At 27.1% G+C, this 22,122-nt stretch overlaps 1 protein-coding gene across 1 annotated transcript; it reads right to left on the reverse strand.

Moving 5' to 3' along the window:
- Positions 1-47: 47 nt before the first annotated feature.
- On the reverse strand, positions 48-21,710 carry LOC135924445 (protein transport protein Sec24A-like). Its single transcript, XM_065459502.1, has 21 exons — positions 21,660-21,710; positions 20,843-21,556; positions 17,932-18,053; positions 17,754-17,856; positions 16,794-16,920; positions 13,891-14,000; positions 13,669-13,735; positions 12,826-12,990; positions 11,703-11,758; positions 9,254-9,398; positions 6,783-6,946; positions 6,519-6,648; positions 6,096-6,254; positions 5,676-5,849; positions 4,124-4,234; positions 3,874-4,052; positions 3,012-3,164; positions 2,529-2,741; positions 2,282-2,370; positions 1,627-1,766; positions 48-622 (listed from the first exon to the last, which is right to left on the reverse strand). The coding sequence occupies exons 1-20, from the start codon at positions 21,708-21,710 to the stop codon at positions 1,652-1,654; spliced, it is 3,147 nt and encodes a 1,048-aa protein (XP_065315574.1). The 3' UTR covers positions 48-622; positions 1,627-1,651.
- Positions 21,711-22,122: the final 412 nt, after the last annotated feature.

Genomic DNA, 22,122 nt, shown 5'->3' on the forward strand with positions numbered 1-22,122 from the left:
TAGTTAGTAATAATAATAAATTAAAAATATGCTCAAAATGAAGAAAAGAAAAATTTTAAGTGAAGCTTAGGAAAAGGTCATAACAATTTGAGAAAAAATGGCATTTTATTTCATTTACAGATGGTATCAAAAATGTTGATTAACTATAAAAACACAAAGATAAAATTATAATTATATATCATTTTAAAAATTGCGGGCCGTTAATATTCAAATCTTTTTTTTCTCGAAGTATTTAATTCTCGTATTAGTTTTAAAAAGTAAGGTTTTTTTTATCCCTCCGCAAAATTTGATTATTTACCGAGAGGAGAAATAAATATATAAATAAAAAAACAAAAAAAAATTGTTATAAAAGCTATAAAACGCTATCGTCGTTATACATAGGCCACTCATATATTCATTATTATTCAAATTATAAGTGTTGGAGGAAATAAATGTCATAATTCATAAGAAACGGAAATTGTTTTGTGGACATCATTTCGAAATCAATATGAATTTATGGGTAATGTCAAAGTCGAGATAAAATATAAATATATTTTATTTAAAATTTCATCCTTCAGAATTGAGTTTTTTTTAGTTAATAATAATTGTGACACCAAGTTCCGATCCATTTGATTCCACAAGCCTAAAATGGAAATAAATATTTTGTTAACTAAAAAAAATCAAGAAAATTATTAATTTCAGCAAGCGTAAGCAAGCTTATTCTAAGGCCTCGCACCACTTCTTTAAACGCTGATTTTTTTAAAACGCGTTCAATGTTAACAGAGATAAGGTAAAAAAATTATCGCTTTTTAATATTGCGAGCGTTTTAAAGGTTGTTAAAGGAGAGAACTAGGACCAAGCCTATGTCAAGAAAATCAACTTTTAGTGCCTATAAATAAAAAAAAAGGTTATCATCCTAATTCCTTATTTGTAATATTTGTCGCCCATTAAAACAGTTCACATTACAAAAAAATTTGGTTAATAAAACTTTTTATAAAATATCAAAAAGTTTCGAAACCTCAGCAAATTTAAAATTTGCTATATTTTCTAGAATGGACAGGATTTTATTTTTATATTTAAAATAGCTTATTTATTTATTCATTAAAGTTTCGAAAGTTTAAAAATTAATTTTTTGATGTTTTGGACATAGCCTTAGTATATAATGTTTACTAATCTAATCAATTCTCTTAGTAATGTGACTTTTTTTAAAAAAAAATATTAATTACGATTTTCAATTCCTGTAAAAAAAATAGGACTACCATTATAGAAAAGATTCTCACAATGGTTGCTCGCACTGTCATTTGCTCTTCCCTTATGATCTAATTGAACGACAATTAATTTAAAATGCCTTATCTATTTACGTTTTTCGCTTTGATGTGTAGTAAGATATTAATCGATAGTCTATTTTTTATGCTTGATTTTTTTTCTCGACACTAAAATGGAGTTTGTTTTTAATGAAATATGTCATGCACAAACCCAAGAATTCTGGTATAATAATTTGTTCTGCAAGTGAAAAAATATGGCCAAAATTCGAATAATATAAGTGATTATAGCCCGCCAATTTTCTAGCTTAGGCGGGACCCACTTGTTTTTAAAAAATAAAAATTCCTTTTATTAAATCATGCAAAATAAATATAAAATGATTACATTTTTTTTGTTGTTGATTTAAAAATCAGGATATAATCTCTTTAACGAGGTAAAGCAAAAATTCGTGGTAAGACATGGAGGATTCTGTTCTATCATCGTACATATAACTTTTGAAAAAATTCTTGTTCGGACCATCGTCTCTATATAATATATATATATATATAAATTCTATAGACCACATATAATATGAAAGTACACCTGATGACGATCGGTTCTTTGATATCACTGATGTTAGAAGCTAGGATCTATTAATGGCTTGCATATTGAGATAACCAGTACATTATACCATATGCATTCAGCCATAATGAAAAGAAACAATGATAATTACGTGCCCATTAATTTTATCCACTTGCAAATTAATACAATCATATCATTTATTAAAAAAATACAGGTAATAATACCGATTTATTTAAATAGGCCGATCTGAATATAGAATTCTTTTATTTTTAAGTAAGGCAATTATTTTAATGATAGCAAATTAAAAAATAGATTATAATATTTCTTATAGAAACTTTTCCCTCTGAATATTAACATATGTATCGGATTGCTTAAGGCACATGCACATATATTTAGAAATTATTTATTCACTACTAAGTTAAACGTTTTTAAAAATAAACATATAATTTTTTGTTTTGAAAATGGAGATAATACGAACTTGATAATCATGATAGGGACGAAATACGGTTTTTCACTTTGGAGGCAATCCAAAAATCCCGCTATTTTTGATTCGGGGGATATTTCGCACTTTAAAAAAAATTTATACTATAAAATAATAAGATATTAAACTAATATAGCATTATTCCAAAAAAAATTTAATTAATCCTATTGCTACCAATTATTCAGTAATTAATAACATTTACAAAAAAAGGCAATGTTTATTAATTTCTCTAAAATTTTTAAACCTGATTTTCATCTAATTTGGCATAAGAGGAGCCAGAGAAAGTGTTACCAAACAGATCCTTTAAAATTGGTATAGGAGTGAACCTGCTTAGACTGAGTACTAAGCAAAGCTCGCCCAAATCTAGGAGATAAGAATTCCTTTCTTCTAGCTGTTTGGAGGAGAGTTGACAGACAGGAACATAGCTACAGTATTTTGACATTTCGTTGCTCGATTCCTTATTTATAAATAACAAATATGAGGTCACTGCCAAAGAAATTGGAGAAAAAAAGGGGTGTATAAAACCGTATATTTGAGCAATATGAATAATTAACAAGCTTTTGACAACATCACATGTTACCTCTGTATTTCTAAAAATTCGGCTATTAATCTTATTCTCTCTCTGTAAAAAAAACTTTAAGAGATATTTTTTTTAATAGTGAGGACATATTTTTTTCTACACGATAAAAGTAAATGTGAAATAAATAAAAATCGAACATCATTATACTTTAATATCATCTGAAGCTAGGTAGTTAACGGAAAACAACGATGGATAAATTTCGTTCAGTAAAGTTTCTATGGGTTTAGATTGAATGGAATATAAAGCGAAGGCTCTTTCGTCTAAATCCTTGTTGCTGCTGGAAGTGAGTCTAAATGCGGTCTGAGGAAAAAAAAATCCATAAGATGGATAAAATCAAAAGAACACTCTTCGATAAAGATTGAGCCTATTAAGCATGTATAGTAAAGGATTGATGCGGGCTAAGATCCGGCACCTACATCCCCTAGGTCAATGAGGATATTACCTCCTCTACTCCCTCAATAGCGAAAGTATATTTAAATTAAAATATCAACTTTACATTTACATACACTCCCCCCCCCTCCTTCATATCTTTTTATTCTAATGATGAGCGTCTTCATAGTACCCCCTTAAATTTCAATGACGATTTTGCGTCATACCCCCATTCCCGCATAGAAGAAATGTCTGACTAAGGTTAGATTAATATATGAGCCGTGATTAGTGACAGTTATATGAGTCTGTTTATTTTACCCATTTTATTTTTGTATAGACTAGGCAAAAAATACCTTATAAATATTTCGAACTAAATGAAAATGATTCTAATAAAATTAGAAGGAAAAGAAGTTTTTGGTCAATATCTCTTGGATGAAAAGTTGTCCATATGACAAAAGAATAATAATCTATCTTATGATTAAATTTGGAATATTTAGTTCTAAGGGGTTAATACTTTTCATTCCTTACCTTGTTAACCACTTTGCATCAGTCTACTCCCCTAAAAATTTTATTGCGTAATTTTTTGATTGACGTTGCGCTTAGATATCAAACTTTAATAAATATTTACAAATATTTTTACGTGTTTTAATAATGCGTGGATTCTAGCTACTAAAAGGGAACAATTATCTGGGCACAAAAGGTTAGAATAAGTGACGGATATATATGCATGAGTGTTAAAGGCCGATAAAAAGTCCTGAACAGCTGTAATCATCGCTTCTCTGGAAGAATGGAGGTTGGTGGATAAACATCTATCGCTGGCTAATATAAAAATAAGAGAATAAGAAAATAACGAAAATAAATAATAAGAAATAAGAAATATATTTTTTTACCCATAATAGCTATTAGTGACACCACAACTTCTTGATCAACCGAGTTAATGACGTCGTCAAAATTATTGGTTACTGGAAGAGCTAAGGTCAAGACTCTTATACGTCTTTCGCCTATCAAACAAAAACAATTTTAATCTATTTCCTTTGAATATACTGGAGTTTTATAATCACAATTGCTATTCTGTTACATAGCCTGCCAAATTTGACAAGTCACGCGACATTAAGAGGTTGCCTAATAGATAGCAGATGCAAATTTTAATATGTACGAATGTTTATTATATTTTTTATTTTATTATATTTCTTTAAAGTAGATAATAATTTTATATTAATTTAAATTAATACCCCCTCTCAATATAATATTTATTATATATTTAGAAATTGAAATTAGAATTATTTAACTTATGGTCCGATAATTTAACAAATTTACATAGCCCTAAGTTAACTAACATCCAATTATCCAACCAAATAGAGCTCCACCTCAAATCAAAATCATTTTATAAAAATAATTTAAATAAATGAAATAACAGACCAAAAATAGTTTCTTCTTTAATAAGAAAAAATCAAGTGTAAATGTTAAAGGAATTTTTAAACATTTAAAGAATCAAATTTTTTAGAAAGAAATGATTACTGTAATGAAAAATTTGTATTTTGTAGACCATATTTCCATAAAGATTGAAGTAATTTTTTTGGACCACATTAGCGGTAAGATTTGACTACAGCAAAGACACGGGTTAGTGTAAAGATGAGAGTAATGTTGTTTTAGACAGCTATTTTAATAACCGGCTAACTCAACAATTTAGCCCGAAAATATGATCTAAATTTGAGATTTCGTTAATAAATGTTCAAATCTGTGTGCCATCTGACCAAAATATTCAGGCTTGGGTAATATTTTTCTGGATAAAATATTGAGTTTGCCGTTATTAAAAATCGATATTGGAGTTTTGGCAAAATAGGACGATTTACATACCGTTAAAGATCACGTAACCTATCAAATCTATGTGATATTCACATGTATATTTGAATTTTATTATTATTTAAATTCCAAATTATTCTTAATTATCGTCTGGTAAACCAAACTATGAATGGTATAATATTTATTATTAATACATTAAAAATTTTAAAAAAAATTACATTTAATTTCCAACATGAACCACCTTATTGGTCTAAATGAAATCTTTTTAAGTGACATTTTAAATCAAATTAACCAAGATAGTATATATTTTAATTTTAAATTGCTTTGTATACAAATTTAACTTAGATGAACATAGACAAAATATTTAAAATGATAAAAGATATTCCAACTATTTTTTTTATAATATTTTTAATATATTCATAATATTAGAAGAAGCCAATATATTTACTGGAACTAGTGCTAATTTTTATAAATCTAGACCATAAAATTATCAAAATGATTCTTTATTAAATACCAAATTTTAAACTCGAATACTTTTATTGAAATAAATATTTGTTTCCTCAAATATTATTAATTCAAGAAAGATAAAAATTTCCTAAAATGATAGAAAAAATATAATTTTTTAAACAAAAAACTAACCCTTGGAAACCGTGTAAAGAATAGCGACCTGTACCCCTACCATGCTACTATCCACCAAGTCTTCATCTATATCGCATTGAACGCTGAAGCTGGTATCGGATTTGACATTCGGTAGGCAAAGCAAGTTTGAAGAACGCAGAAAAAAATTTCCGAAAAAACCTTTCAACGCCAGACCTTGATTGATCATTTTTATAATTGAAAAGAAAGTATTTTTTGGTGCGGAAGAGCGGAAGAAAGGGTAAGTTTAAATAAATAAGTTATATATTTTTTTTGAGAAAATCACAATTTAACTATATTGATTTGGAATATAATCAAAGCAATTGCGAAGAAAAAAAACAACTTTTTGGGGCAACATCCATTTATTGCGTTAAAGATATATTTGGGCTATCTATATAATCTTTAAAAGTAAATAAATGAAACCTTTGGTAGCTCTAACTCTCATTACGGCTTCGAATCCAATGTCCCTTGTTAGGTATCTTTTAAGGCATTGAGTAAATCGTTCGGCTTGGAGCTGGTTATTTTGACTGTGATAGGAAGGGAAATGGTACATTGAACCGGCACTATATTTGGAGAGGGTCGCTAAAAAAAATGCATGAATCAATGAGTAGAATTGAAAGAATGGGAATTTCATGCCATTCGAAAACTACATTAGTGTTAAATGTGCCCGATTTAGCCTATTTTTAAAATGGCTGCCAATTTTTTAAAACGGCTAACTCACGATTTTAACCAAAAGTAAATTACCCAAGCTCAGAGATTTTTCCTACAGAAGGTGGAAAGGTTTGGAATATCATCAAAATGTGGAGATTACTAATATATTTTTAATAAAAAAAAATCGAATCTAACCTAAAGAGGCTAGGTCTATGTGGACCTGGTTAAGGAAAAATATGTCGGCGCTAATTTGATCGTTGCTTAGCTCGAGGGCCGTCTTTTTGTAAAAATCTGTTTTGGCTCCCAAGGTTAAACTGTTTGAATTCTGGAGTAAATAAATAAAATATCGCCAAAAAAAAATTATGATTAAATTTTAGTTGAACAAATGATATTTTTTTCCTCTTTTCTTCATATTTTATCTCGTCTCAAAAGAAGAGATATTAATAAAATTATATTAACTCGTTTCTCATCTCCGCAATTAAGTTGAGCCAGTTTCCCTTCTCCCGTATCAGGAATACTGTTTAATAGTATCGAAATTCTACCGCCAGTGTGACTTATGAGCTTTTGACATATTTGCAAGGCCGGTCCTAGACAATTACCATCGTTGAGGTCCATCATTTTAACTTCGGATTATGTTTTTTTTAAATGTGAGATGTGGGTTTTTAAAAAAATCCAAATAAAGAAATTAGGATTCTTTATGGTTGTTGGTCCCTATCAATCAAAAATTCTTTAAAAGGAAATATAATAGCGATTTTAATTAAAAATATTTCTATCTCCACCATTTTATGTATCGATATTGAAAAAAATCGATACTTTTGATGGTTTAATTCTCTAAATTCGATTTTCCAGCATTGTATGCGTTATTTTAAAGTATCGGTATAAATTCAAATGGGTCCGTTGATACCGATAAAATATTTTCCCCAAATGTATTTGATTCATTTTTGAATATAGTTTATTACTAATTAACAAATACATCTAAATAAATAGCCGTATGCATTATATGAAATATTTAAGAATTAACATCCCAAATATTATTCTTTGATTTTAGAAATAAAACATTTTTAAAGTTTTTACTAATGAGACATCCCTATCCTATTAAATGCATTTTCGAAACTTGATAAGAGCTTAATTTGGGCTGAAAGAAATGGTAGTGTTGTGTTTAATAATTAATTATTTAATAATTAAAAAAATTATTTAAAAATGGCGAAATTATTCTTTGCGCAAAAAAATGTCAAGATAATGTTATTTAAATATAAGAAAAAAATGTAAAATAACTGTTAGTCGGTGCTAAAGGTAGTGTTGAACTAATGTATTTTATATGTTTTTTTCCTTCAATCACCACAGCGAATGTTTATTTTAAAATGATAATTTTTTTTAACTCAAAAACGAATTTAATAATCAACAATAATATCATGAAATCGTAAAATAATTTATAATCAATTTTGATTTGGTAGTAAATAATACTTGTAATCAGGTTGTCATATATTTAAAGATACTACGATTTGTAATTTTTAATAATATGCCTTGATAGACAATAGTATGTATGTCTTACATTATTTCTATGATAAATATATTTTTTTAAAGATGTATCAAAAGGGAAGCAATAAAGATTTCATGTAATCACAGTTACAAATTGTTGCTAGTCTTCGCGAGTATCATTTAGCGGGCAAATAACAATGAACAAGAGAAATATTACCAAAGACGAAGTAAAAGATGCAAAGATGCTATTGAAGTCTGTGTTGTATGCTAGGTGTTCCAGAAAATAAATCTAAACTATTTGATCGTCCTTATATATTATTATTACAAATGCCAGTATTAACTCACATATTACAAACCAAACTAACTTATTTCATATACATAAAAGTAATGCCTTTCGAAATTATTTAAAATAATTAATAAATTTAACTATTGGATAATCATACTAGTGAAGGATCTAGTAACAATTTGTTTTATTTGGAATGGCGACAAATAGTTGTGTAAATGAAAACCAATGTACTTTGGTTATATTAAATCTTTCTTGCTTCCCTGTTGACATATTTTTTTAAAAAATTAGAAAAGCTAACCGCTAACAATAATCAGCTATTTTACAATTTATCTTAAATAAATAATAACTTAAAAATTATTTGATAAAAATAATTTAAATATAAAACATAATATTAATGGAAAATTTTACCATAAAGAGTTCAAGATTTCGCAATTTTTAATTATTTATTGACTGCAATAAAAACTTGAAAATGTTTTATTGTTAAAAAATAATATTTGGTATTTATGTTTTTTGTTAATTCGTAAATATTTTATATAAAAAGTAATTGCTTTATTTAAAAAATATATATGGGTTTTTTATATATTAATAAATTATTTCCAAAAATGTTAGAAAAAGTACCGATAATTTTATATATCGAGAAAAATGTATTAGTATTTTGGAATTTGTATCGGTTTCGATACTTTCTGATAACTTTCCAAAATAAAGTCAACAAGTCTAGACAATAGTTTTGGGATAAAGCTTCTAAAAATTTTTTAGTATATTTTGTACATGCATGATCACTTGATATTTGTATATCGTATAGGGATTCGGAATCTCTTGATTTTATATCCTTTACCGAGGGCAACCTAAAAAAAATTAAGATCCGATTTAACCGAAAATGTATTCTAGCATGTGTAGAGTATTTACCCTATAAATTTTAGCCATATACATTTTAGTATATTTTAATTTACATGAAAAATCTATATAAAAATTAATGTAAATTAGGAGTAGTTCTAAAGCATGGCAAAATTGGCTGAAATTTGTAGGGTAAATATAAATACTCTACACATGCTAGAATACATTTCCGATCAAAACGGATATTAAAATTTTTAAATCACCCTCGGTAAAGGATTTAAAATCAAGAGATTCCGAATCCCCATACGACATATATCATGTGTTTGTTTACCTGTGGAAGGGTTGATAGATTTTTCGATATTAGTTGTAGTTTCCGTGTTCGTTTGACTATTTTCTTCGTCGATTTTAGTGAATGGGTCTTTTAGAGGAAAACACCAAAGTTCTGGTAATTGATGGTTTAGAAAATAACGTATGGCCTTTAAACGATAGTAAAATAATTTCAAAATATGCGATGCTTAATTTGTGGATAAAGAATATACGTTCGCTCTGCATTGAGCAATATTTTTTTAAATTAATGAGTTCCCTTTAGAGGCGACTTTTAGGCAGAACTTTTTTTCAAAGCTATACTTCTAAACTACACGTATCTTAGTGTGCATGACTAAATGTATTCATTATGCTATATCTCTTTTTAAAAAAAGAAGATAAATTTATATTGTACAAAATTTAACCCTGATTTAACAGCTATTTTTACTCACTTATTTAAAACTGATATTTTCTGTTATATTCTGAATAAAAAAATTGAAGATATATTAATTTTGAATTGTAGAGATTAAAGTTTTAATTAAGAATGGATGATGAGTGGTAATTTTTATAGCAAATCCTTGATACCGAGTAGAATATTTAGCTAATTATTTTAATTGAAGACCGAGTCAGTACAGCTAATCGGAGAACCCAAATGAGTTAGATTTTTCAGATCTACTACTTTAAAAGAGGGATCGTGTGATTCTAAAAAGATATAGGTAATTTCGCACTCCTAAAGATTAAGGAATAACCTGTTTCAGCAGACGGGTCTTCGATAATTTTAGGCGTATTCTATTATATGCAAGGTGCCTTAGGCAGTTGGTACTCTATGTCCATACCTTTGCCAAACAGTGTGGTAATTTTCGCTAGGATATTAATATATTTTTTTGTATGGGATCAGATTAAACCAATTTTACGTCCTTTTTTGAAATATCCGTGTTTTGGACAATATTATTAAATTCAATAAAATGGAGTCTTAATTTCACTTTGAGGAAATCGCTTATCTTTTTTTTTCATAAATAGTCCTGGCCCAGACCGAGTTGCAGATCTCTTTTCAGTACACTTCTAATTTTGTGTGGTAGCATATGCAAGTCATCTCCACTTCACTTAGAATATGCATTTCCAATCCTGCATAATCTGCATCCCGATCCCCCTCCAGGATCTATTTTATTTTAGATTTGTATTTTAAAGCACCAGTAAAGAAGAGTCTTATTAAAAGATTTTATTATAATTAAATTTCGTCTTTAGGAAACATTGTTATATCAATGATTTAATTCCCTTATAAATAGTTTTACCTGAGATATTAACAACTGTATTGATATAAGTATTGGTATCGTCTTCCAAGACATTATTTTTGCGAACACATCTTTCTTTTGAAGAATATATTTTTGGTAACAAATTTAATCAAGATCAATGTTATTCAAACTATTAAAAGAAATTTTCTACCTAGTTTGTTGTATTGTTTAATGTAATAATTTTTTGGAATAGCATACATTTTTGGTAGATTTTAATTTAGTTTTGATTTTAAGAAAATCTGGGATATAAAAATAATCTCGACAAAACATTTTTTTTTATAAAAAATAAAGAAATCAGCTAGTTAAATTTTACTGCCCAGAAATTTGCTCTATAAACGTTTAAGTTTATACGTTACATTTTAATATGTTTATATATTTTTTTTTATAGCTCATGTTAACTTTTTATAGTAAAACCTCCTAACTCCTGTATAGCTAAAAAAAATTATCTCTGCTCTCTATCTCATAATGTTTCGTTATAGACCTCAATTCTTTTTTTGCAATTATATAATAGCGTCTTATTTTACTCTTTTTGTTTAAAAAATAATCTCTTTAATATTTTTGACTATTTGAAGGAACTTGAAGAACGACAATGTAATTATATTTTTCTATTCTTATAGGATACCAAATGGGTAACATTCATATTTATAAATTATTTTATTCTTTATAAATTGATGGATAAAATAAAAACTAGTGTCCTAAAATGTGTTTTCTAAGCTAACGTTTTTAATTATCAATTTCGCCAAGAATATTGGAATTTAACAGATTTTTTAAATTATACAATACATTATTTGTGATAGAATAAAAAATTTTTAAAATAATTTTTTTTTTGCTATACAAGTAATATCCAATGAAAGTTAACAATATTGTGTATAGTTTTAGAAAATAAAAATAGAGATATAGTTATAGTTAATCCTCGCTATAGTTAACTAAATTTTATGTCTCTGAGGTTAAAATATAAAGAGGTTTTATTGCATATAAATAAATATATATTTTAAAAAAAAGTATCATTAAATTTGGATAATTGGAAAAATATTTTTTTCAGGAAAGCAAATGTTTTTAAATATAATAAAATAAGTGCTTATTCTATTTAGCTTTGCCTCAAGGGTAATATTCTTTCAGGGAAATTTTTTTATCCATTTGAATTAATTCAAAAAAAATCATAATGAATAAAATATAACATTTAACTTTTTTGAATTCTTGTAAATTCACTAGCAAATTTTCGTCGTCTGGTAAGAAAGGCTCTGATTTATTTTGTTTTTTTTTTAAAAAATAGGTATGAAAAAAAATATATAAATTATGAAAATTTATCAAATATGATTTTTTTTTCAAATTAAAATAATTTCAGACAATTCTTTAAAATATTAAATGGATTGATTAATAGTGTGACAATTGAGCGTTTCATCGCTGTGCTGCAAAAAAAAGCATTTCAAATGGTATCGCATAAATTGGTCCAATTACCACTTGGCGTTAGAAACCATTTTTAAAAAAGAAAAAAAAAAGAAAACTGGTTTGCTTTTTTCCATACTTTATTTTTTTTAATTATTCATTTTGCAGACGAGACCGTTTCTATTGGCTTAAAATACTTAATGCGTTAATATTTTTATTTTTATATCGCTCATGGTAGGAAACGTCCTTTGAAGCAAAAAAATAAACTATCAATGAAAAGAGATATTATAGAAAATCAGTAAAGGTATCTCAATATTTTGGGGAATTCAGAATATCACTTAATGTTTCACCTCCAATATTAGTTAGTCATTTCAGAAATGTTTAACGTTTTTAAGTGATTAGGATAAAATAACGCAAAATTGATCTTGAGATAACACATTTCTGTATACAATTTAAATATCATAGCATTATTTCATTACTGGAATAATTGTTATATTTAAAGATTTTGTAATGAATTAAATTCTCTCCTAATTAATCTAGCGTTGTGCTAGAATCCCTCCATTTTAAAAAGGAAGCAAGATTTTCGTAAAATACGAATTTAATATAATGTACAATTTACCATTCTTAAATTTCCCTCATGATTGATTTCTTGTGCATAAGCACATTCAAAATATCTTGAAAATCCACCAGGTTAAAAATATATGAATAAACATACTCATAGTCCAAATATAAGTTGCAGGTATAGATGCCGGTAAAAAATTTTCTATATATCCATTAATTTCCCCTAAAACTTATGGAATTAATGAGATTTGAAGATATTTATGAAACTAATGAAATGTTGTAGTTAGTGTAGTGCCATTTCAAAGAAATAATGCTGCATTATATTTAAAATTGTATATGCCACGTATTTATAAAGAATAACCTTCAATGTCGGGACAGATCAAGACATCTGCGAATAAGGAGGTGGGATCGAATCTGTAAAAATGGATCCTTTTGTCAAACGTGACAAATCCAAGTAGGGTTCTGCTATCCCCTGGTAAATCGTCTAAACAGGATTCCAGGACTTGACAAAAGTGCCGTAAATAATCTGCATAATAATTTTTTTTTAAAAACAAAGATAGAAAGAAATAAATAAGAAATAAAAGTTTTTTTGTATACCTAAGATCAAAGTTTGTTTATATTTTAAAAAAAACTCCAATTTGGGATATAAAAAACGAAAACAAGCAGAAATGTAATAGTAAATATGATATTTTTCACAAATATTTTGAGTTACATGTGTTACCCGGGAATGTGTAATACTTATTGAATTGCTTGATTTATAGGATAGATATTTTACACATGCTGGAATACGTTTCCGGCAAAATAAAATTTTTCGTATTTAAAAAAACGTGATATAAATGGTTTAAAGTTAGAAAATAATCTGCTGAGCGCGTTTTATTAACTTGAAGATCTGATTTTTCCGAAAATGTATCCCAGTATGTGTGTAAAATACCTATTTTATAAATTTCAAAAGATTTGGTCATTAACTTGTATTGATTGAAATATTAATTAAACAATATACATACACATTGATGATAACATTATATATATATATATACACCTATTATTATAGAAGCACAGATAGTTGGTTTTAAGGTAAAACTTTGATTGGAAGCTTATTCCTTATTATCATAAGTTTAGTTTTTAAACATCAAATCATTTTAGAGAATTTAAACTATTGTGAATAACTGATATTTGTTTTGATTTTTTAAAAAAATTATTATACCAGTGCGTGATGCTTGTATAGTGACTTCCAACAAAAATAGATAAACGGCTGGCTGAGGAGGCCGTATCTGAATAAAATAATATTTTTTTTAAAACCAAAAATATAAAATGTATAATTTAGGCGGGCCCATACTAATAAATTTATATATTATAATCTTAAATGATAAACTAATGGGGGAAAAAACAAATATCAAATATGATATGGTTAATAAATTATTAAAACCATGTAATCGGATGAGGCCACAAATTCGACGGCCGCGTTTTGGAGCTCGGCCCTTTGATAGGGTTGAAGATATGCCTTGGTGCTAGCATCGTAGTAGTACTCCTCCGGAACTGAAAGTATAATAAGAAACATGTTTAAGAATTCGCGTGAACGAATACGATTATAAATATTCCGTAATGGTAAGATAGGGTGGATGGAGGGGGGAGGTAATCAAAGCCATATTTTGGTTATATATCATTTATATTAAGATTTGACCTAGTAAAATACTTATTAAGATACCCAATCATTATCGAAATATAACTCTTTTGAAGATTGTAAAAAGTTAATAAAAAATGTTTATAAGAGTTTTCGTAATTCTTTTCACATAAAAAAAACCCCCCGAGGCTTAGGTGATAATTTTTGATTAAAAAAAATTAAGTTTGTATCCGGCTAAAAATAAAGAAATTACCAAACTATAGTTGGAATAGATGAAAATCAAAATACAAATATAATAATAAAAGTACAAAGTAGCACATCATTTTTATAAGGGATCAATGTTCGCCTAGCGATCTATAGGGCCTTGTTAATAAAATCGGAGTCGAATCGTTGAATCTTGTGACAGACACATAGGGTAATATTTTTTTTATTATACTTACATTTTCTGAAGCATAAATTTAAATTATTTTTAACCTCTTTTTGAAAAGTCCTTTCTTAAAATCAGGAAAAGGAACATTAATTATATATTTTAAAAAAATACTATTTAATTAGAATCTCAGTGAGGTTTCTATTTGTAAACTTTGGGTGTTTGGTGATTCTATACATGTCTGGTACTGATTCTTGTAGGACATGAAATTCATTTTTCAACAGCTAGGTTTCCAATGTTATTACATCGGTATCTATGGTGTATAGACCTTTGGGCGTTTAGATTGAGTATCATGCTTTATAAAATATCCTGTTAAGTTTTTTATGCCTATAAAGTCCTTATAGAATCATGGGCGAACATTGATGGCGAACAGAAAAATTAACATGCAATATTTATTGTTATATTCAGTCATTATACTATTTAAAAATTATTCCATATCATAATAAAATTATGTTAACAAAAAAAATGTGAAAAAATTTTTTATTTTAAAGGCTAAATCCTAAGGTTCAATTTTGTAAGGCTATTTTTGTCGCGCGACTTCAAGATGAATATCAAATGAAATTATTTTAATATTGCAAACCGTTAGGTGTAATGGTTTAGTACTATTCAGGGTTCATTTTTTTTAATAATCTCGGTTTGTTACAATTTACATCATCCTGATTTGTTAAAGTATCTAAATACAAAAATATGGTATCTGAAACCAATATTTTTATAAAAAGTATCGGTATCTTAATTTCATTAAAAAACAAACCAGACAAATTTTATTTTAAGCACTGGGTGACTACAATGCATTTTTAGACCAATATTTCTTCAATAAAATTTTAACCTCACTATTTGAATTTTAACAATAGAATCCAAAAAGCATTATGCATGCCTTAAATAAGATAATAAAAAATTGTATTTGGATATTTTTTAGATGATGTATCTGTATCTAGATCCATTTTTAGACAATGTACCAGTGACTAGATCTATTTGAAAAGTATATTTTAACAACTCTGATAACTTCATAGCGGTTCTGGTTTTTTGTGCATTTTAAAAATAATCATTTACTTTAATTTGACTCCAAATATATCAAAAATAAAAACTTTAAAAAAATATATAAGCCTAACAAAAATTAAAGAAAATAAGTTGATACTTGGCGTTAGATACCATCTTTAAAAAACGCAAACTAATTTGCTTTTTTCAATTACTTTTTTTATTCATACAATTTTCACGTTGGTCTACGACCCGTTCTTTTAAATCTCGGGGTTTTTCGCACAAAAGGCTGATAAAACCTTGTTACCCAAATAAGAATAAGTGGAAGAGGGGTGGGGCACCAAAATCCCTTCCTAGTTGTTTAATTATTTGTAAATTCAATTTTATATTATATAAAATGTAAAAAAAATAATTTCTCCTTCAAAATAAAATATTTCGAAATTAATGAAATAAAAAGAAAAATCAATTCTTCTTCATAATTTAGTTAAAATTTTGAACCGATGATATTCAAAAATAAAAATTCAATTTAAACAGGAGATATGAACGTTTCATGGCAAAAGGCAAACGCTCAATTTAAGGGCACTATTAGAACGAAATAATGAAATATATATCAAAATAAATATATTTCAAATCATGCTAATCATTTTTAAAAAAATTAATATAATCTAAAAAACCCGATTATGAAACAGCTTAAACCGGTTGGAACATCTTTTAACGGTTCGTTCCCTCTTTGGAAACTTTATAGTAACTGTTTGATTATGTTCCAAATACATCGTTCATTTCGATTTCGCAGTTCGGTTCGGTACCTTGAGGATGACCTGTGTTATACCGCGCGACAAAATATCGCTCAATCACAAGATATGGCTTAAAAATAAAGTTATATTTTATTAACTTGATTATTTTACAATTAGTAAAATATTTCGCCCTACAATTAACTTATAGAATTATTATCAAAAAAAAAATCCCAAAAGGTAAGATGTGTTAGAATTTCCTTTTATTAGAATCTTATTTTTTTTTTAAAAAAATAATAACGGGTGGTCGATAAATTCTTTCGGGTGAGTGGGTCTAAATTTTTTGTAACGGTGGCTATTAGTTCAAAAAAATTTAAGCAAGTGAACTGACAGGTACAACATTTTTCAACTATTGGTTTGGAGGGATAGTTTTTCGTAAATTAGTGGGTTTGCAGGCTAAACCCCGCTAATTGTATATTTCAAGTTAGAATAATATGCGAACGGGTAGGATACCCAAGCCCCCCCCCCCTAATATACTTGGTTACAATCAAAAATAGTTATTTATATTAGGTAACGTTCGTTGGTTCTGTAGCAAACGTTGCATTTCCAGTGCCTGGTGTCGAGGAGAATGACGAAAGGATTAATGTAAGTTCTACAAACTTTGCACCTGGCCATGACTTGATCCGTTACAAGCGGAATTTCCTTAATAAAAATATATATATTATAATCGGTGTGATCGAAATTTATATTTTAAAAATATATTTTTTCCTCTTCCTATGTTTTCCACTTCTGGTTCTCAAGGCCAATCCAAAAATCGTCGCTTCTCTTAGGTGTCAAAAAACTTAAGTACCCTTTTGGACTAAAAGGCGATTGCTGATCGCTAACAAGATTCATCTATTTTCAGTCTTCTATTTCGTACACATTTAACAATTCAACAGATACTTTTTCGGTTTTGTGTTAGATAAAACCAGATATTCCCGTAGACACTGGATTTTCGCCTTGTACATTATAAAATATCATTCTAGACCCTTTGTGGAAAATAAATACCTGGGGCTGAGTATTGCCTACATTTAGGATAGCTTATTATCATATTCCATCGAGATTACAATACACTTAAATACATAATTTTAAAAAAAGTGGTGGAAGTCATTTATACAATTTCAGGTTATTTAATAAGACAATCACATTATATGAAATGGTAGCTTTGTGAACAATTATATTGAAATTAGTTTTTTTTTAAATATGAAAAATGGAATTGATTTTATGTTAGGGTTCAGGTGATATCAGGAAAATACTTTCTTCCAATCAAGTTGGGTGGCAAAAACAAATTATCTATTGAACATTGCTAATCCCGTGGATAAATAATTATGCCTTTTTTGTACTATAAAAATTGACATTTCCAACAAGGAATAACTTAGGCTGATCCATTATTCAAACGTGCTCCTTTTTCAACATAACACCCCCCACCCCTCTTCCTTTCATTTAGAAGTAAAGTTAATGAGATTTATTATGCTAAAATGCAAAAAAAATAGAACCTGTTTATCATTGAATGGATGTATCATAATCCCAAATGGCAATCTAATTTTATCCAGTAAGGAATGGGTTTGAGGAACTGAGTTCAACGAACATCTCATGTATCTGGAAAAAAAGAGTTAAATTTAGATTAAATTGATTTTTTTAAAAAAAAATAAGATGAATGTACAAATAAATTACTCTGTGGGACAACTAAAAGGTTCCAAATTTTCGGGTATTGAAGGTGAGGGAGCTTTTTCGGCCTCGTAAGGAAATATTTGGGAATTTTGAAACAAATTAACAGGTCTATTGTATCCATATTTCTTTTTTAAAAAAAATTATGAAATAAGGATAAATAAATATTTGAAAAATAGCAGTGGCACCAAATAACACTTTTTTGATGACATCAATATCAATATGATATCGCCCGATACCAAGTTTTTATATAAATGAAATGAAATCTCTTACAAAAAAAACAAGTTTATTTGAGAATTTGAAGATAAAAATATATAAACTTTTTCCCCAATCCATATTTCCACCTAATATTTTTGATTTTTAGCTTTAAGCTATAAAGCTGTGAACTAGTTCAGCTTAATTTGGATACTTAATTGCTTTTAGGCTAAAAAGTTTTTGAATGAAAACACCTTATTTTGATTTGTGTTTTAAGTATATTCTCGTTTTTTTGTTATATTTTTTTAAAATAAAACCAGCTACTTAGCATTACATAGACCTAGGATATAGCCTTGTTAGTCTCATAATTATATGTCCTTGATAATACAACAAAATTTTTAAAGTAAGAAGTGGGCAAAAGAATTAAAACCCCTTTTGTATTGACGCATCTCTGAAAAATAGTAATAAGTAAATTTGTATTCATTACATCTTAGTTGGTAGCACAAACCAATATATAGGTGTGCTTTAAATATATTTAATTTACAAGAAAATATTTGCTTCTAATCTAAAGTTAAATTATCATTTTTTTAAGAATCTAATTTATAAGAAAATATTTTTTGCTCTTCATTTTTTTTTAAAAAAAATTAAAGATTTTAATTCTTCAGAAAATAGCATCATTTTTTGCATTAGAATGCATTATTTAAATATACTAGTATTTCATGCAATATCCAAAAATCATTGATGAAAATTGCAGAAAGTATTATATCAGAGCTTACATAGATACCTTGACTCATGCAAAGATAAGTATTGTTCAAATATTAATGTAGGATCAGTATAAAATTATTTTATATGATAAATCTCTTTATCCTTCTTTTGGGTAACTCTTTATGTCATAAAATGTAAGTTTCTTGATTCAACAAGCCTTTCTTAGAAATTCAAGACTTTTTCCCTATTATATTAAAATGATTATATATTTTGATCACTATATTCATTAGCATTGCACACATGAAAAAACATTTTTTATTCTTCAGGAATAAGAAATTTCTAGGAAGTGGAAGTACTCCACCTCATAAAAGGATTAAATAAGTTGGAACATGGGAATTTGACACCAAATCTTGATCAAGTCATTGAAAAATTAGCTCTTGACACCAAATACTGATTAAATCATTAAATAAATTAGCTCAATCACAAAGGAGATTGCACTTTTTTTTGTGCATTAATTAATCTATTTCAACATTTTAGTTTTTATAAATATAGAACTATTTTTCCACATTCGATAATTCTCTTAAATTTATATATATTATAATGCTCAAATGGATTTTTCATAGATAATTGTAGCTGATTCCAAAAATGCTGAAACCTGTATATTATTTAGCTATTAGATATTTTGTTAATTTTTTATTGGTCTTACTAAATTTTAGGTGTTTAATAAAAATTCCAAGTAAAGATCTGCAAAGCCTGGCCAGTCCGGAATTTTAATAAATTAAAACAGGCTGGGTGGGGCCAGGCAAAAATTATAATTAGCTGGGCAAGTCATACATAAAAATTTCGGAGAAGTTGGGGAATTTGATAAAAAAAATTTGGTCAGGTTGGTTTGATAACATTTTTATACATATTTTCTAATTATATAAGATTTCTTTATAATGAAAAAAAGTTAGTAAGATTAAAAATCATATTCAATTTAAACAGATTATTTTAAATTTCAACTTCTACCCCCTCCCCTTTATCTTTTATTAAAATATATTTTAAAAAGTTAAGAATGCTTTTATTTATTTTATAGTAATAAATATTTCTTTTCTTATTAAATATATTATATGTTATGATGAATGATGAATGATGAATGAAGGATGGATTGATAAAGAATAAAATATAATATTCTATATTTTTATAATTTTTATTAATAAAAATAATTTAATAAAATTTTATTCCCTAAATAAAATTATAAACTGAGATGACCTTTTCGTAAAATTTTTATGGCAGTGAAGATTTCTTGATATATTTTTCTTAGCTTAATTCTATGAAAAAATATTACAAATTAAAAATCTGATAGCCAGAAAATTTGCAGAAAAATTACAGACTTTGCTGTGTTTAGTAAATTTTTAACAATCAAGGATGGGTCTTATTTTTCATAAATTTTGGGCCAAGACTGGACTTTGATCAATATTTTTTAGAAATTTTTGGGATAGGTCAGGCAAATTTTTTTTTAAATTTCATGCAGGGCTGAAAAAAATTTAGTGGGCCAGGTAAGGCAACTTATGTGAAAATTGTTAACAGGCCAAAATGTGCTAGGACAGGCCTTGCAGACCTCCGATTCCAAGATAAATTTTACATTTTTTCAGAGTTTGTCCTCTTCCAAAGTAAATTTTGGCGACATATGCCTGATATAGAAAATCATTTTCTGACTAATTCCATTTAGCTCAGCCTTCTGAATTCTTATTTTTTAAAAAAATAATTCCTTTTTTTAATTGTGATATTCAAGATAGAAAGAAAGAATAAATAAAATCTATTTTTTTTAAACTACAGGCTAGGAGGCTAAAGGTTTTATTTGTGATATTACATCTTATTATAGTTCACTCAATATAGCCCTGGTGGACTATAAGTAATATTTTTAAGATTTCAATAAATATACCAGGCCCTTAATACTTTTATCTGGAAATCAGAATATAAAAAAAATTTCCCTAATTAATGGGAGCCAGTGCAGTATTCAATAAATATTTTTTACTGAATTTTTATTTGGAAGCATTGTATTTATAGATGACTGTTGATATGAATTTTCTAAATGATTATATTGATTTAAATTTTGATAGTTAGCTGAATGTTGTGTTTGAGCTTGTACATAGTTCTGATTATATTCTGCATTACTTAAGGGCATATTGCTGAATTGATTGTGAGAATAGTTATTATCATATATATTATTTGTACAATTATTTTGGAGAGATAAGTTTTTAAAAGAATTGTATACTGGCTCAGTCTGGCAATTATTACCATTAAGATACTTGCTGTTTACAGTCGTGGAATAATTATATGAAATATTATTTTGTAAAACAGTATTAGTAGTATAAACTGGTGTAGGTAAGTGATTATATTCATTTCTAGCATAGTTATTGTTGGGATTAACAAAAGGTTGATAACTTTGTGAAGAATTAGAAAAATTTTGATAATTAGAGTTGTTATTTAAAGGGATATTTTGATAATTATTTAAATCAGTATTATATAAAGTATTTTGATTGGGAAAGTTACTATCACCCAATATTGGAGAATTAACAGACTGGTATTTATCTTTAACATTGATTATTTCAGGTGATTGATTGTGTGTGAATTGATTATAGGAAGGATACAATCCATTAAGTGTATCATATTTTGGGTATTGGCTAATATTTAAATCATTCTGACTAGAACTAACAATCAAATCGCTTGAATTCATGCCTGGATTGGTCTATAAAATAATTTTATGATAGTATTTGGACTTATAATAGTGTTAAATATATAAAATAGTAAAATAAATTGTATTGCATATTATATCTTATTTGATTGCAAACATTTTTAGTTGGATTTTCATTTAACGTCGTTGCTAACGAAACAACTGGCATTTGCTATTTTTATTAATACATTAGATATTGATCCGTGTCGAAAATGCCAACATCAAAATATAAAAAATATATACAAATTGTAAGCTCAATTTACACATTCAATTCATTTTTATAAATAATATTCCATAATATTTATTCAAAATTAATGTGATTTATCTCCCAAAATATTTTATTACTTCAGCCGAGATATGAGCAATGTTCCGCAAGTCTAGGAGCTTTTAAAGTTTCACACACAATCATATTACTTCAAAAACTAGTGTTGTTAAAGCAATTTGTTACATTTTTTTAAATTAATGATGTATAATACATCATTTTTTGTAATGTAGAGACAAAAGTAGTTTTTTTTTTAAATTTTTATATATCGTTGGCTGAATATTAAGCTTAATATTGTATATCCATTTTTAAAATTACA

Source organism: Gordionus sp. m RMFG-2023, chromosome 2 (genome assembly GCF_954871325.1).
Source record: "Gordionus sp. m RMFG-2023 chromosome 2, tfGorSpeb1-WG-v2, whole genome shotgun sequence".
NCBI classification, from domain to species: Eukaryota; Metazoa; Nematomorpha; class Gordioida; order Chordodea; family Parachordodidae; genus Gordionus; species Gordionus sp. m RMFG-2023.

What these genes read in the sequence shown, in the direction of transcription:
- LOC135924445 (XM_065459502.1), bottom strand. Translation starts at nt 21,710, where the DNA reads ATGCCAGTTGTTTCGTTAGCAACGACGTTAAATGAAAATCCAACTAAA. An exon ending in ATGAAAATCCAACTAAAAAT is followed by an intron (nt 21,557 to 21,659) that starts GTTTGCAATCAA and finishes ATTATTTTATAG; the next exon opens with ACCAATCCAGGCATGAATTC. An exon ending in TCCACGCATTATTAAAACAC is followed by an intron (nt 3,165 to 3,873) that starts GTAAAAATATTT and finishes TTTTTTCCTCAG; the next exon opens with ACCGCATTTAGACTCACTTC.